At 47.9% G+C, this 17,113-nt stretch overlaps 1 protein-coding gene across 3 annotated transcripts in view; it reads right to left on the reverse strand.

Moving 5' to 3' along the window:
- SYT17 (synaptotagmin 17) overlaps nt 1-16,658 on the reverse strand; it is a 39,803-nt gene extending 23,145 nt beyond the window's left edge. For all 3 annotated transcript variants that reach the window (XR_009818463.1, XM_061993116.1, XM_061993118.1), the window contains exons 1-5: nt 16,579-16,658; nt 13,546-13,563; nt 12,030-12,178; nt 6,679-6,827; nt 5,643-6,262 (exon numbers count right to left, since the gene is read on the reverse strand). Coding sequence is in view for 2 of the 3 variants with exons in the window: in XM_061993116.1 (XP_061849100.1) it covers nt 5,643-6,262; nt 6,679-6,827; nt 12,030-12,178; nt 13,546-13,563; nt 16,579-16,593 (951 nt within the window). In the remaining variant the exon portion in view is untranslated. The remainder of the gene's footprint in view (nt 1-5,642; nt 6,263-6,678; nt 6,828-12,029; nt 12,179-13,545; nt 13,564-16,578) is intronic.
- Nucleotides 16,659-17,113: the final 455 nt, after the last annotated feature.

Here is a 17,113-nt window from a genome sequence, read left to right on the forward strand (position 1 = left end):
AGTCCTAGGCCAAGTGACACAATTGTCACAGAATCACAGAAGGTAGGGGTTGGAAGGGACCTCTAGAGATCATCCAGTCCAGCTCCCTGCTAAAGCAGGTTCACCTCCATCAGGTCACACAGGAACGTGTCCCTCCAGAGAAGGAGACTCCACATCCTCCCTGGGCAGCCTGTGCCAGGGCTCCCTCACCTCAACAGCAAAGAAGTTTCTGCTCATGTTCAGGGGGAACTCCCTGTGTTCCAGCCTGTTCCTGTTTCCCCTTGTCCTGTCACTCGTCCCATCCTCTCAGTACCTGCCCTTCAGATATTGATAAGTGTTGATGACGTTCCCCCCTCAGTCTTCTCCAGGATAAACAGCCTTTCCTCAAAAGAGAGTTGCTCCATTCCCCTGATCATCTTGGTGGCCCTGCACTGGACTCTCTCTAGAAATTCCCTGCCACTCTTGAGCTGAGGAGCCCAGAACTGGACGCAGGATTCTGGATGTGGCCTTACCAAGGCAGAGTAGAGGAGGAGCAGCACCTCCCTTGACCTGCTGGCCACACTCTTCTTGGTGCATCCCAGGATGCCATTGGCCTTCTTGGCCACAAGGGCACGTTGCTGGCTCATGGTTAGTTTATTACCAGCCAGGACTCCCAGGTCTCTCTCTGCAGAGCTGCTCTCCAGCAGGTCAATCCCCAGTCTGTACTGGTGCAGGGGGTTGTTCCTTCCCAGGTGCAGGACTCTGCACTTGTCCTTGTCGAACCTCACAAGGCTCCTCTCTGCCCAACTCAAGCTGGTTGAGATCCAGCTGAATGGCAGCACAGCCTCTGGTGAATCAGCCAGTCCTCCCAGTTTTCTTTACACACCATCCCTTCATCCAGGTTGTTGACAAAGATGTTGAATAAGACTGGCCTATGTTGAGTAAGATTGACCAGCTCTCTGAACCAAGTCTCTGCCTATCCAGTGCTGTATGTCTGTACAGGAGATGGGTGCTGGTGTTATTCTCAATAATACGCTGTGCTACCAAAAACAAGGCACCATCCAGCCTCCTCAAGGACAACTCTTTCTGAGGGCTGCAATGGATAAGCCGATGAACAAGGGTGCCAGGAACACACCTGGTACAGGCACAGCTGGAGGCCTCCAAGCCACACACCATAACCACCCAGTGGCATAGCAGAATTTAACATAGCACCCAAGAGGAACGCTCCAAAATGAGTCACTACCTGAATTTCAAACTCTTTTCTCCCTTTCCCTTCCCAACCGAGACATGGTAAGAGCAACAGCACTTGTAGGCTTACCCCTGAGATTGGAATCAAAATCTGCAGAGAGCTGCCACAGCAAAGTCCATTTGTGGAGCACACATTCTAGTTTGAACATAAAAAGCTGACAGCTCGTTCTAGTGCACTTATAGTACATAGTTTAAGTAGTAAGTCCAACATGTATCTCTCCACTATGAAAACATATTCGAGGGGAGAAGGAATTTTTATGCTATTTTCCCACCACAACCAGGCAATGTGTTTTTTCTTTTGCAGAATGATCTCCAAGCTCTCATTACTGCTAGTCTAAAACATTTATTCCTGCCCACTCAAATCTGCCAAAAGAGAAATGAATCATATGTCAATAAAACTTGGGGTCCTGAGCATGTGCTTCAGAACTAATCTCAACGGTGAATGTGAGCCCAGCTACAGCAATGCCTGCCAACTTCATTCATGGTAATTAAGCAAAGCCACACACGTTTAAGGGGATATTTAAGGAACGTGGAGTGTTCCTATGGGGACTGGGCTCAAGAGCTACTCCATGTGCAGCTCCTGAGCTTTAGAAACACATTAATTACCCTCCAAGAAAAAGCCTCCCAGAACTACCAAAGATAAAGAATTTGGCAATACCTGCTCTGACATTTTCTACAAGGAATAACTCCTTCTGCTCAGTTGCTGGCTCTGAGGAGACACTGGACAGCAGCTTTCCTGTGCCTCTGCTTTGGCCTCAATCCCCATAAGCTCTCAGTGCGTGATCCAAATTAAAGAAGCACTTATGTACAGGTGGAGTCTTTTACCTGAAGCTTAGGATCAAGTGGTTTCCTGCACTGACTCCTCAGGGTTGAAAGGACAGCATGCTACTGACTCATATCAGGTTCTCTGACAACCTATTCCTGACATAATGAGCACAGCCCACCTCGTTACACCCTGGGTAAGTTCTCAGGCTCTTAGTTAACAAACAACTCTATGAGACAGCAATGAAGTTACGCTGCTATTAGTGATGATGGGCTTCCCCAACTCAGGAAGCTGCATGACCCATCCACAGGCCTTAAGAGCTTATCCTGGTTCAGCTCACAGTGGCATCATGAAGTTCTTGGCTGCAGAAGCTGGAGCATGCTCAGGTCTGGGAGAAACCCGCCCAACCCTGCCGACACTACACACACCAAAAGACTGCTGGCATCCCCTGCTCTTTCAGTAGGGCTAACTTGTGCTGGCACAGTCCTGTACTAAGGCAATGTCCCAGCTCTGGGCTTGATGGGGCTCAGTATGACAGTGGGACATAGACTCAGCACCTGATTTCTCAGCACACTCTACAGCAATAGCTTTCACATGGATACAGCAAGTGGAAAACAGATGGCCAGCTTCAGCAACACCATTCAGGCTACCCTCTCTGCTTTTCCACCAACCTTGCTCCATCCCCCTCCCACCGGTAGGAAGAGAAAACCTTCTCCAAAGCTCCTGCCATCTGGATTCACTTTCCTCCATCTCTCCAGCTCATCATGTTTCTGTCTATAAATGCCAGGGGAAAACAACAAAAAAAAAGTATAAATCACATATTTTGTGCCTTTCATCTTTACATCTCACAATTATGACTGTCTATTTTTCTCTCCTCCTGTCACTGGTTTTCCAAGCACCTGCTTCAGCATTTTCTCCATCCTATCTGTGTCGCTGGGGGACTGCTGCTGGCAGCTGCTGCTCCATGTCACAGCCCCAGGGCAACCAACCCAGCCTGGCAAACCTTCACTGACTAACCATCAGCACCGCACTGCAACATCTTTGCATTGCTCTCCAGAACCCGAGGACACCTTCTGCAAAATAAAATGCTACTGCGTGGAGATGATTTTTTTTTTGCCCCATCTATCACGATCTCACAGACAAAGTGCACTTCAGCAGACTCAGGTTGAATCCAACAAGAAACTGAAGGCTGGCTGTCCCTCAACTCATGAAGCAAAAGAGTGAGAAGCATAAGAAGTCAACACGTGAAATCTATCATTCCACGGGCAGACTCTTACAACTAGAAATCAAAAAACCCTCACAAATCTCTAGCACAGGCACCACTGTTACTGAAAGACATTAAAATGCAGTTTTTCTGAGTAATAAGCTTTATTGTTTTACTTCTTGTAGGATTTATTTCAACTCTTTGATCCACCAATTTAACTGCAATCACCACTAAGATAAAATATACCTTATTCAATGAACTTCAAAGAAAATCATCAGGAAAACAAAACAGGGGAAGGGGATACCAAACACCCTCCCTGGATATCCTAGCACAAGTACTGTTCTCTTTGCAGTTGCAGTGTGCCAGTTAAGATAAAAAGAACAAGGAAGTATGAAAAGATCAAACTGAGGCACTTTGCTAATCAGGATGCAAAAGGACTTTTTGCTTAAATTAAGTTTTCCCACAAGATAGCAAGAAGATAAACACAAAAGTCTTGTAAGGTTAGGCCTGCCCATGCAAATGGAGTTTTCTCTTTTTCTCCTTCCTTTTATAAACACCAGAAATGCCAATTTTTGCATAAATAATTTATCTTGAATCTGGTGAAGCAGACAGCACTGCTGAAAACAGCAACAGCTTTCAATGAAACTTTGGAGAGAGAGGGAGGGCTGGCTCTGAGCTTGGCACACAAAGGCAGAGATGATCTTGTCTAATCAACGATTAACTGTGGAATGAATCCCTGTTATTAATAAAGAGATGCATAATACAGGGAAGTATTTATCATGTAAAAACAGAGGGGTGGGGAGAGCAAGGCTGCACGGTGTGAATCACAGTGGAAAATGGAATGCAAAGAGGAGAACTCTCCTCAGATATGCAGAGCCCACCATGAATGACAGTGCCAAAAAAGAGAAACGTTCTTGTGGGCATTTTAAAATAAACATTTAGGGAAAAGGAATACCTGTCCTAGATCATTTTCCTTATGAACTGCTTCCTAACACAGCTGTCTCCTCACTCCCCCACTGCCATTTCAGCGAGCAACATAGATCCCGCTGACATGAAGACATGTCCTACCTAAAGACACACTCAGGCACCCCATCGTCTTGACTCCTTTCAGAAGCTCCCTTTTTGCCCAAGCATTGATCAGGCTAAGCTTTTAATACTCCTGCTTCTACTACAGCAAATCTAGCCAGCTCTCTTGCAGTTACCAATCTTGATCTTCTTTCCCCTTACTCACTGCAGGAAGCCCGAGCAAGAGGTAAAAGTGCTCTCTCACACACAGGGGGGCCAAAGCAGAGCCACAGACTTGGATAGCTTCACACACAAACACTGCTTAGTGGACTTTATTTCCACAACTATATGATCACAAGTTTCCACTCCAAACCAGACTCCTGGACCCACACGGTAAATCAGCAGTGAGGTCAGTGATTTACTGTTCATCCTGTCTAATACCTCTGGCTATACCACCCTTTTGTGAACAGATAAAAATCAAAGAACATGTGAACCATGCAAGTTCACACAGGGTTTTGATTCAGCAAAGGCTCTAAAAGTTGGAAATTGCAATCCCAGAACAGGCAAGGAAGTGGGAGAGGCAACCCTGTTATATCAGCCTGGAGCAGTATTCCTGTCCTTAGCACAAGCATTTGAGATACTGCTCCTGCTTTTTGCAGAGTCCTGTGCCCCTGGCTAGGTGAGTGATACTGCTAGCAGCAAATGTGGTAGCTAAGCACTGCTCCTGGTTGCAAGGATCAGATCTTCCCATTGAACAGCTCCTTTCCTGGCTGGCAAGGGGGGACCACTGACCAGGACCCTTTCCTGAGAACAGATGTGGGAGCACACAGACCTTCTGCATCTTCTCTTCCCATCCTATGGTCCAAAACACATGCTCAAACTTGCAGGTTGCACTTACATCAGACAAAATCTATGGCAAGTCTATTTCCTTCAGGGACATGATGGAAATAAATCTACCACTACCTTGCAATCCTTTTTCCTCATGCATTATGCCACCAGTCTGCAGACATTTTGTCTTCTATACACTTTATTGAATCAAATCATTACTGAACTTGCACCTGAGGTTCTCCTCTTGTCCCCAAAGCACAGTCATGTTAAGCACCATGGGAGTGACCCAGACAGGACAGTGTCACTGCAGTGTCTGGGCATGGGTGCAGCTCACAGCAGTGACAAGAAAGACCTTCCAAAAGCTGCAGACTTCCAAAGCAGACTTTCTCATTAAAGCTGAAAGCTGACACGGCATCTTTTGTCATGCCACCTTCTTTGAATGACAGCTCCTCTACCTCACGATATTAGTTGTAAGACCAGTCATAGCCCCACAATATACCAACCCAGCAGATGCCGTATTAACAAGAAGACAATGACTAATTAGAAACAGCATTACTTGCCAACAAGCAAAAGAACTGCACAAAAGACACCCCACAGCAAGAACAATTGTGGCAATAATCTGATAAATTCCGTTACCTGAGAACTAGGCACAAGGGCTTTCCACCAGTGTCCACCTTTCACAAGGTCCACGTCACCCAAGGGCATTGACACTTTGCCAATGACACAGTGGCGTGAGAATTTGTCAAAATCCACTACAGTTAAAAGCAGAGTTCTCCTCTGGGCTTCTAAAAAGGGGATTTCAAATGTGTACCTCTCTTCAAACACCGGGCTCTGCGTTTTGCGCTTCACTCCGGTCTGCTTGGAGTTCTTCTGATCGGGAAGGAGGCAGATCTTCACGTAGGGGTTGGAGTGAGCCATGTCTTGCCTCGAGCCGTCGTAAGAAATGGGAGGAGGCAGATCTTTAGCCTCGATGACTCGCACTATTAGGTAGTTATGCAGCAGATCGTACTGCGTGCTGAAGTGCAGCATGCCCAGCTGATACTTGGATAAGATCTCCTCATCCGTCAAGGAGTCCATGTCATCGCTATTCGAGTCAAGAGAGTACAGTCTGGGTTCAAATTTCCTAAAATAGTCATCTGGGGTATAGGTTTTTCGCAGGATAGTTGGCTGAACTATTTCCTTCTTAGCTCCTATTATCCCAAACTCGATTGGCTTAATGTCAATCAACGGAGAACTCGGCCTCCTCGACTCTAAACCTAAACGAGAGAAGCAAACAAATACAATCAGCAGCAAATCAACTGAAGCCATTACAGGCACATGTCAGCTTGTGCTTCTTTTGAGTACAGCTATTCTATGTCTGTGCAATGCCCAGCAAAGCAGGACTTTTCACCATCACACAGCCAACAGTTAATAGCACCCATAGCTACACTGAAGTGCAAGCTCAGCTACATTTTCTTCCCTACTTCCCATTCATATTTACTTGGAGGTATCGTGCTTCAGACAGAAAACCAAGGCTGGCCCCCTCCAGCCAGTTCCTGCCAACCAAGATGAGTTTTAATCAATGCACCTTCAACTTGACTTGATTCCCTGTCTAAAAGATGAAAGAGCGAGCACTACAGTTTGATTTTTCTTCCCCACAAGAATTACATTAATGTGGGAAGGATGACCTTACTTGAAATCCGCCTCGTGAGGCTGTAAGTGGACCGTGATGCATCTGAAGACGACCGCCTTCTGTCAGGGGAAACATCCTGAAGAGTGGGAGGCAGCTCACTGATTGTATTATCAGAGTCTCCATCTTTGTCCTCATTTTGGCTGCTTATCCTGTTATAACGAGAGACCTTTGGGTGATTCAACTCAGTAAAAGGAGCAAATACAGAATAAAAACCTGGGTATTAGCCTCGGTCTAATCTTGGGTGCACAGCCCTGGATGCTCTGGGTTATCTCCTAATTTATCTGGGAAGCAAAAGGCTGAGCACCTGACTTCAGACCTATATGAAAAACAGAATCTTTACATCTCTGCTCATCTTTCAAAGAGTTATACCAGTATTAGATTACAACGCAGGCCACTCGGGCAGGTGTGACTCAGAACTTCATCAGAAGTACTGTATTTGTCCTTAAGAAAAAAAGAAAAGAAAGAAAAGCAAAACCCCACAAGCCAGAAAACCCCAAACAGTAGTTTATTCCTGTAAATTCACAGCTACACTTTGGAAGCACAGACTTCACTAGGAATGAACCAGCATGGGAGATCACCACACTCAGACATCTGAAACCTACCACACAGCTCTCTCAGTAAAACACTGCTTTGCCACTAGTATGCCACTAAGGTTTCAAAACTCAAACCTTACAAATACAACTGATTAAGAGTTATTTATGGGCATGCCTTTTAAAACAACTGGCTGCATTTTATCCACTTCTGTAAACGACAGGTGATTCTCACCAGACAGTAATTTTACTGCCCAGGAGTCTTAGTGGGAGCAGGGAAGTTGTCAGGATCTGAACACTAAAGCAAGCTTTGATGAGAGTTGTAGCATCTTTGAGAAGACTCAACAGAAGACTGGCATCATAAAGAAGTCCACGTGTCATTCCCATTTCAGTTTGCTTTTTATATATTTATATATGAAACTATGAACATGTATGTATTTATTTCACATGAAACAACATTCTGGTTAAAATCCTCAATGTGCAACAGCTGAAGTGGCTCACAAAAGCAGTTAAGGACCTCCCACCCCTGACTGAGAGATGTGCAGGAGCAGACAGGAACCACTACAGAGATAAAGTCTCCAACTGTATGTTCACAGGGGAGCATCTACCAATGGAAGTGAAATCACACACAGTGGTACATGACACGCAGTGCATCACACAAAATAAGTCTTTTGGTTAATCTATGAGGCACAGTACTCCAAATAATAGCAGCACATCACAAGGAAAGCAAAATGAGCAAAGTAAAGGTGAATACTATGTGAGTTTTGCTTCTGATTCACCCTTTCTACATGGATGGCTTGGCTGGGTATAAACCAAGTATGTTGAATCATTTGCATTAGTAGCCAATGACTGGAAAAGAGTATAAGCATACTCTGCAAAAAGCAGTAAGCTCACAGAAAAGGATCCCCAAATATAAAATAGATTTCAACTGGGAATTCTAATCCAAGCTAGAAAGCTCACCGTGGGACCCACACAAATGTCACCAGACCAGAGTCACACAACTCACCTTAAAGAAACAAAAAGCTGCTAATAATCAAAATCAACCCCTTTGCCTAAAGGGGAGCACACTATTTGCACAACTCTGCAGCCCATTAAAGGTAGTCCAAATCATGCAGAGCTTGACATATAATCAGTACTTGGAACACAAACAGCTTTTTCATGCCTAAATGCATGTCTCTACCATCACAGGTAGCATTTGGATACACTTGTGTTTGAGAAGCAAAATCAGAGAGGAGAAGGCCGGGTGAAAAGGGAATCAGGAAGACAGGCATTAAGGATGTTCTACAATGGGTAAACGTAATAGCGAGCTAATAACATACACATGACCTTTAGTAAGGAAATTGCTGCTGAGCCACAATATTTTTTCCTCAAATAAACTTTGGCTCCGGTTAAAGCAGCTGTTTGTGTTTCATCCCAACCTTTGGGAAGAGGAGTCGCATCCTGATCTCAGTTGAGTCTCACAGAGTGCACCATTTATGTTTAGGGTTTGTATAGAACACTCCATAGCGGGCAGTCCCAGCATACACCCTCGTTCCCAGCCCATTTCTGCAAAGACCAGGATGCAGGTGCTGCTCAGGAAGAAGCTATCACACATTCAGGCCAACACAGTTCAGACTCACTTCATGAAGACATTTCTTTTTCCTAAATTGCCACTATAAAAAAAATCCAGAAAGTGAGAAAAATCAACAGGCTCCCAAAAGGAAGGGCTTAAACCTGCAGCTTGAACATCCCACCCTGAATTTCCAGGACAATGAGGTGTCTCATGGTTGCCAAAGGGAAAACCTACAGGCAAAAATAAAGGGTGCATTACTAAGCACAAGTGCTCAAATGTTCACTAGTAGGCTGATGAAGACCATAAAAGCAGCTTTCCCCTGGGGACTAACTGGGGAGGTGAAGAAGGAGCAAATTGCATTCTGCATTACAGCACTGTCCTAGGCCTATGAACAATCATAGAATGGTAGGGGTTGGAAGGGACACTAAGAGACCACCTAGTCCAATCCCCCTGCAGAAGCAGGTTCACCTAGATCAGGTCACACAGTATCATGTCCAGGTAGGTCTTGAAGCCCTCCAAGGAAGGAATGGCAAGATGGAAAGATCTCAGCTGAAAACCTAGATTTATTTGTAAAACATGTTCAGTCTGTTAGCAAGGAATACAATAAATTGATTTGTTCCCAAATTCGATGCATGCATCTAAATGCAGAATATGATGGTGTCAAATCTATCTTCCATTGTAGGGAAGAGAGATTCATTTCCAATGAATCCAAAAGCTCTCTTTTCAAAAATATAAATGAAAAGGATGAGAGATCAATTGGCATATACAGATCTCTGAGCACTTAAAAATATACCCATTAAACACCTTATTCTGAGACTCTGCTCACAGATCTAACTCCAGACATTGTTTCCCACCTCCAAAAATGCATCCAGAGACTTAAGGCTAACAGATCAACACAGTGAAAATAGAAATCTTCCTTGGCTTCTGAATTCTGAGCCAGCAGAGGCTGCATGGGATCACTTCCACCTTACACACACAAAAACCGTGGTGCTGCTATTGATTACCAAACAAAATACACCTTTTCTGTCTCCAGTCTTTTACCCTCCTTTCCTCTTCATCTTCTGGACTCTTGTTCCTCCACTGACCCATTTTCCCCCCCTCTCCTCTCAGTTGCATCCCTTCAGCTCCTTCTCCTCGCCGTATCAACTCTGCTGTCCTTGCTCTCCTCACTTGATTCATTTCTGGGTTCCCTCACCATTTTCCAACAAAGCCACAGTGGAACCTTAAAGCTTCACTGTATTCCCTGACACCACCCTGGTTCCATCCCAGCTCAAGAAGAGGAGCCAACAGCCTTTTCAAGCCAGGTAGCCCTGATCTCCAGCTTCCACATCAACATCTGTTAACAGGCATCCTTAGAGATCACAGGATTTGCAACCGTGCCAGACGAGACTGTGACTTCAGTGACCCCAAAGCACGGCAGCATCCATGCCTCCTTGCAAAGCAAAGTTACTTCTCTCATGTGTCCTCCTCTTTCATTCCTGCTGCCACTCTCTTTTCTTAGCACTAGAACAGAGCAGGGAGACAACTGCACCAAATCACCCGAGCAGGAGGGAAAGATGGATACTGGATCTCAGGTAGGGTCCCAGGGACCCTACTCAGGGCTGCTGATATGAGCAGGTGCAGCATAAAGCACAACACGGTTAAGAACTGGCCTCTTTTGTTTTTTTCAGAGCAGTTGTCTTCTGCATATGACTATTCCAGTAAGTTAACTGCACAGGCTTTCAGATGGAGCAGGACTGGGGGAAAACAATACAAGCTGGAGAGAGCCATTTATGAGTCCAAAGGTCTCCATGTTCTCTGCCTGTGGCAAAGTCCATCTCATCTGCAAAGTCACCATACATCCAAGTTTTGAGATCAAAAGAACATAGCTTCAATGCTTACAGTGTTCCTTTAGCCAGACAGAAGGATCCAGCAGCCAAAAATGACACCATGGGACAATCATCCTTCACACCCAAAAGCACTTGATGTCCCTTCTGCTCCTCAGCAAATCAGAGAAACTCTGAAGCATCCTCTCACAACAAGCCTAGTGACTTTTTTTCCAAGCCTGTAATTGCTCCTGCAGCAATCTTTCTATGTCCAATACTGCAGCCTCATCACCGTGTTCTCCTGTGCACAATGCTTTCCTATTTAGCATTGATTTTGTTTACATTCCCATTAATTGTGGGTGAGTCCATTTCTGGGCATATATTAGACTTCTAAATATGCTGCATCACACTTAAAAAACACTCTAACCCACATTGAACATCTCCATTTGTAATGCTCCAGTATCAATTACCATCTTGTTCTACCTGGACTCAGAAGAGTATATAGACAAGTCTGTGATTTAAACGTGAGATCATCAATCTCATGTAGCACCGAGACATGGACCTTCCAGACCTGACACAAAGCAACAGCAGGTACTCACAGAAGTAGATAAACTGAGTGTCTCAGTGTCTGGGTACCCATTTCTGAGCATCATATGATGCACTAAATAGGCATCTCCTGTGCCACAGAGGAGCTGTGTTCATCAAACAATCTGCTCTCACAGAAGACAGTCCAGCCTAAAGAGCAGCCACTAAAAGATAAGAGACCTCTGCTCCCTTCTTGGTTTCACCAGTGCCTCCTCCATGCTGCAGACTCCCAGACAAGAGGCAGCAAAACATGGAAGACTTTACTGACTTGCTTTGCAGTAGATTTGCAAATACACTAATCAAAGCCCCAGATAAAATTCGGTGCTACTGTTGTTCTTTAATGATTCAAGAGGAAATTTCAACAAGTACCAAGATGAAGCAGGAGATCAAGTCTTGCTAAATGAAACCTTAAATTAGCTTCCCCTGTAGAGCACGTCCGAGGTACGCCTTTCATCTGCCTACTTGGTAAGCACCTTCACGCTACAGTAAGAAAGGACTTCAAAACCACCTCATCAGCATTTCAGCTAAGTTGAAGTGCTCCAAGGGCTGGTCCATTTGAAGAGGAAATAGGACCAAAGATAAAAAGTGTCTTTAGAAAAGGGTGCACAGCCAAACCAGTTATCAGTTTGCTATGCTTGCTTAAAAGCTTTTACCCATCAGAAAAGTGTTTTACAAAGACTAACCTTACTACCTGAGCTAGCAGTGCTTCCCTTTTTCATCTTGCCATTGAGTGAGTTACGTTCCCACCCTCAGCAGGAGGTTTTGCCTTTCTACGTGGCATCCTCTGAATGTCTATTGCCATTCTGTGTCAATGCCCTCATCACAGCTGAGCAGCCCTACTCCTCAGTTAAAGCTAGGAAACAATACATCTAAACTTACAGCCAGGCTGGAGTTTGAGCAGGAAAAGGTCCCAGGATTTCAACTTCATCTTCATTTGTTTGACAACAGCTACAGTCGAAACACTTCTGACAACAATTTCTACAAGTCCACCGGCACAGCAAGAGATCCGAGATTCTAGCGAGCAGACCCTGAAGCCATTGGAAACCAAAGTACAAGATTACAACCCATCAATAGCTATTGAGGAACAACATTCAGCTGTATTTATGTTTGTGTTTCTGCAACAGAACATTAAGAGCTATATTTATTCCATCTATATCAACAGACAAGTGCTACGCAGTTACCAGCCCAACTTCACTGATGCCATACCAAGACAGGACAATAAGCATTCACCACAGGTACTTTCCCTCTAGTAGCAATGTATTATTTTGTAGGTTGGCAAGAGGGTGATTTACAATACACTGAAGTGGAAACATGCATCTTCTTTCACGCACATCAACAAAGTAACAGATCAGCAAACGCATAACAGAAGGCATTAAAAACAAAAGGTAAGTGAAAGCTCTGAATTAATCCAGCAAGGGTCTATTTAATTAACCCAGTATCATGAACACGTTTGGTCCCTGTAGATGTATCAGTATGGGCTATTTGGATGATCTACACACATACAGCATTACAGCCCAACAAACCTGTCACCGAAATGGATTAGCAAAAGCACACCATCCACATGCCTCCAACCTGCTGTGATGATTAATTTAATGAAGAATCTTCAATGATTTTTTTTAAAGGAAGTTACCTGACCAAGAGCAGCATTTCATTTCCTAGGTTTCCACGGTGGCACTAGCAGCATCAGCTATAACAGTGCTCCTCTGCTGCTACAACCATGGGGTGTGAGCACCCCATCGGAGGGGCAGCTGGCTGCTGCCCCCTTTCCGTGCCATCCCTACAGCCTTCCCTCCACTTCAAAGCTCTGCTTGCTTCAAGAGGAGCAGAAAGCCAAACCTCAGCCCATTTCCCACCCACGCCAACTCCAACTTCTGTGGCTCATAAGAAGGCTCATTAAGCAGCACAAGGGCACTGCAAATAAAGGGCATCACTCCATAGTCATGGGGAGAGATATGCAGCTGCAAGAGCACAGCACATGCACATCCTGGGGAAAATGGCTTTACAATTGTATGTGACCTTGAAATGCTCCCAAGAAGCTGAAGAAATAAAGCATGTGAGGCTTTCTCTGAAGGTACCCCCCCCAAAAATACTTCAGACATTTACAGCATCTTCGAGTGTGCAGCTAGAAGGGCACTGTCACACCACACAAAGAGGTTTCCTCTGAGGAAAGCAGATCCGCAGAAAAGACTTCACAGGAACATTCTTTTTGCTCCAGTGAAACACACAGTCTTTTCTATAAACAAAGTCTGAACACTGAAAAACCAAAAATTACCAGCCCAAAATGCAGTGCATTACTTATATCTAGGACATCAGTAAAGAGTCAGAAAATACGAGACAATCCCCTCAGGACGGAGTGAGGAGACAGAGCGGAGAGTGAATCATCAGATTAACTCACCTCATTTATTGGTTCCAACTGTCCTTTTAGACATCCAAGATGAAGCAAAGGGGAACAAAATGAAAAAGACAAAAACAGGTTAGCAATGCTCAAATAACTTTAAATTTTCTGCCATGACATGCCCTAGCCTGGGATGAGCTTGAGTTTCTGGCAAGACAGCACCTTGTAGACACTGGAAGAAGGAAAGGTCTCCTCACTAGGCATCAGCTTCTCCTGTTTCCAGTCCTTCTCCACCAAGCCTCCTCTGCTCCTCCTTCCCCAGGAGCTGAATTCCCAAACCCATCCTGGAGCACAAAAAGCCCCTTGCTAATGGAGCATCACATGCAACCACTTATTTTCTTGTCTTGAGTAACCTGACTCTAATTGCAGCAACTACTTGCTGCTGACAGCAAACCATATCCAAATTGTCCAGTTAAATGCCACAATGGGGAAAAAAATGCTTTCCTCCAGATTCAGTCCATATAAATGCAGTTTCAATGCCAACTCATTAAAAGCAACATTTCTAGGAAAGGACACAGGCTCAGAATACTCTCCATCATGTTCACATCACTTGAAGTAGCCAGGCATCTTCAGTCTCACCCTCAGATGGGACTTGAAGAACGCAAAAAAATAGAAGTGAAGTGCTTAAGACCCGAGTTGTGCACTCCAGTTCAAAACTATGCACTGCAGGCCCTTCCAAGTCATGGAGAAAATCTACAGCAAAGAAAGATATCATCACAAACCAGTGTTTTATTCACAAAGCCACCCTTGGAATGTTATACTTGACCCACTCCATTTACAACTGGAGAGTCAGTAGCATTTCAGATGCCTGCTGAAATGTCTTTCCCATCACTTTCCCTTGATAATGTCTACATTTCCTAATTGTCTTGGTTGCCTTTCTGTAGGGGGAATCCCTAAAAACAAAAACAAAGATCCAAAACAACACAAAACCCCAAAACCAAAAAAAAAACACCCCACCAAAAAAATCATTCTGTTCTTCCACATGTAGAAATTGTTTCCTAAGGGGAGAAGAGCAGCCTTTTATAAAGAAGCTGGGATGGGGAAGTTGCCTTTAGTTCCAAGAACTCTCCCATGGACCTTGTTTTGGCTCAAGCCTCCCTTTTAAACTTCTTGGAACCTAGTGCTTGGCAAAAAGGCAGCCACTTGTTAGAAGAACAAATTAAAAGGCTGGAAACGCTGCAGTGCAATGTGACAAGACAGTGATTACAAGATACCCATCGACCAATTGTTTAAGAAAATTCTAAATGGTTTAAAGGGCTTTATCGTTCCTTATTAATGCAAAGTGGCAGCCAAAGCACGGCAGCCAAAGCTACAGTGGTTTAGCAGAGCTGCCATGAGAATATTTAAATGGCTGTGAAATGAAGCAGCTGGACCCGTGCCACACGATCGAACGCCGCAGCACGTGCCGTGCAGAGGAAGTGGCATTTCCAAACGGCCCGCAGGGACACACGGCAGGTTTGTGTCAAACAACCCTCCTGCTCAGCATCACCCACTGGGCTGGGGAAGGGCAGAGGTTTGGGGAAGAATGCACCAGCTAGCAGGCACTGGGAGCAAAGCTGCTGTGATGTGCTCAGCACCTCCTGAGGAAGGGCTCAGCCCTAGGGGTCAGGAAGGCACCATCATGCCCTGCCACATCCAAGCATACAACCCAACTGGGAGCCTCCAGCCCTGAGTGAACCTTCATCAAGGGCCAACTGTGGCTGCCTCAGGTGCATCCCCTCATCCAGAGCTGGGTGCGAGGCAGAACATCCATTTCCCACCTTGCTACAAGGGCCCAGTCCCCCCACTCTGCCTCGGCCCATGGCGGGGGGGGTCACCTGCTCTGAGTCTGCACAGTCACTGATCACAACTAGAGCAACACACCAGCTTTCACAACCTGCCACGGTAGTGTCCCCAGGGCTGCTGCAGCAGGTTGGGTACCCACTGGTGACAGCCTGTGCTGAGCCCCTGCCCCAGGGAAGGCTCAGACACCCCACCACAGCAGACACCACGGTCCCCTCAGCCACACACCTGCGGGTGCCCCACCACCACCCCACCGCATTAACACCACATTTAACGGGGTGTCCCCGCTGCCCTCGTCCCCACCCGGCTAACACCGCCTCGCACACGGGGGCTCCGACGGCTGCGCTGCCGGAGAGCCCGCCCCGGCCGCCGATGGGCCCCGGGGGGCGCGCAGCCACCCGCGGCCGGCGCCAGCCCCCCGCGCTCCCCGCTTCCACCCGCCGCGGCTCTGCCCCGCGTGGGAGGGGGCCGTGGGGGCGCGGCGGGGCGGCGGGAGGTGGACGCGACCCCGCGGAACGGGGAGGGTCGTGGGGGGTGTTGGTGGCGGGTGTTTTCATCAACGCCCCTGCGCCCGGACCCTCGTAAATGCTCCGCTCGTGTCTATCTGAGAACTGGGCGGCAGCCTTCGGAGGTACAGATGGAAAACAGGCAGCCGGGGACCGCAGGGCCGGAGGGGAAAATCGCTCACGGTTTAAATCGCCCCACAATTTAATTCAGCCTCACACGGCTGGGAGGGAGCCGCATCCATCAGGCCCAACGCTGGGGCTCGCCGCAGCCCCGGGCGCCTGTGCCCCCCGCCTCGCCGAGCTGTGCCCAGGCTGGAGGAGCCGCCTAAGTGCCCGGCACGTCTCAGTCTGCCCGCGGGGTTCAGCATCCTCCTCCCTCCGAGGAGTCCTTGTCCGGGCACCGGTCAGGCTCGCGCGCACCCGAGGTCACCCCACTCTCCCCGCAGCAAAGGGAGAGGGCTGGGGGCTGCTCGCCACCCCCTGCGGCGACCTGCTCCTGCCCCCGCACCTCGCGAACAGCGGGCTGCGAGCCCCGCTCCTGCCCCATCCCCGCCTGCGCCCCTCGCCGGGGGCTGCCGCCGCCGCCGGGAACTCCTCCCTAGAAGTTAACCCGAAGTTGCGCGCCCGCACCGGGCAAGGAGCACGGAGATGGGAGGGGAGCACGTCGCAGCACCGGCACCCGTCCCGCACCCCGCGCAGGGGGTTTCCCTCCCCGGGCGCGGATCCCGCACCGCTCCGCACCCACCTGGATATAGGCCATCTTCCGCGGGCGCGCACGGCGCCTGCCGCCGCCTCCCGCCGCGCGGCTCCTCCCGCGCCCGCCGCCGCAGTACGCCCCGCGGTGCGGCACCGCCCCGGGCCGGGCCGGGCGGGGGGCGGCTCCGCGGCCGCGCAGGCACCCTCGGGGCGGGGAGACCCCCCCCCCCGCGCCCGAGCGCGTCGGTAGAACGCGTGCGGCGTTCGCGCTCCGAGCGGGCGGCCGCTTCTCCCGCCCGGCCCTGCCCGCGGAGCCTCCGCGGGGCTGCAACAGGTCCGCTGCGGCGGGCGAACACTGACCTCCAGAGGGCCCGGCGCGGAAAGCCAGGGCTGGAAACCCCTCCCGGCCCCGCGGGGAAAGCCAGGGCTGGAAAGCCGCCTTCGGCACGGCACGGCCCTCGCGGAGCGCCGGCAAAAGCCTGGGCAGGTATGTGCGGAGAGGCAGCGGCTGGTGGAAGAGCGGTGGCCTTGTCTGGTAAAGCCATTTTTACAGCAGTTTTCCTCTAAAGAGTTGACTGGCTGAG

The sequence above is a fragment of the Colius striatus genome, chromosome 3 (genome assembly GCF_028858725.1).
Source record: "Colius striatus isolate bColStr4 chromosome 3, bColStr4.1.hap1, whole genome shotgun sequence".
NCBI classification, from domain to species: domain Eukaryota; kingdom Metazoa; phylum Chordata; class Aves; order Coliiformes; family Coliidae; genus Colius; species Colius striatus.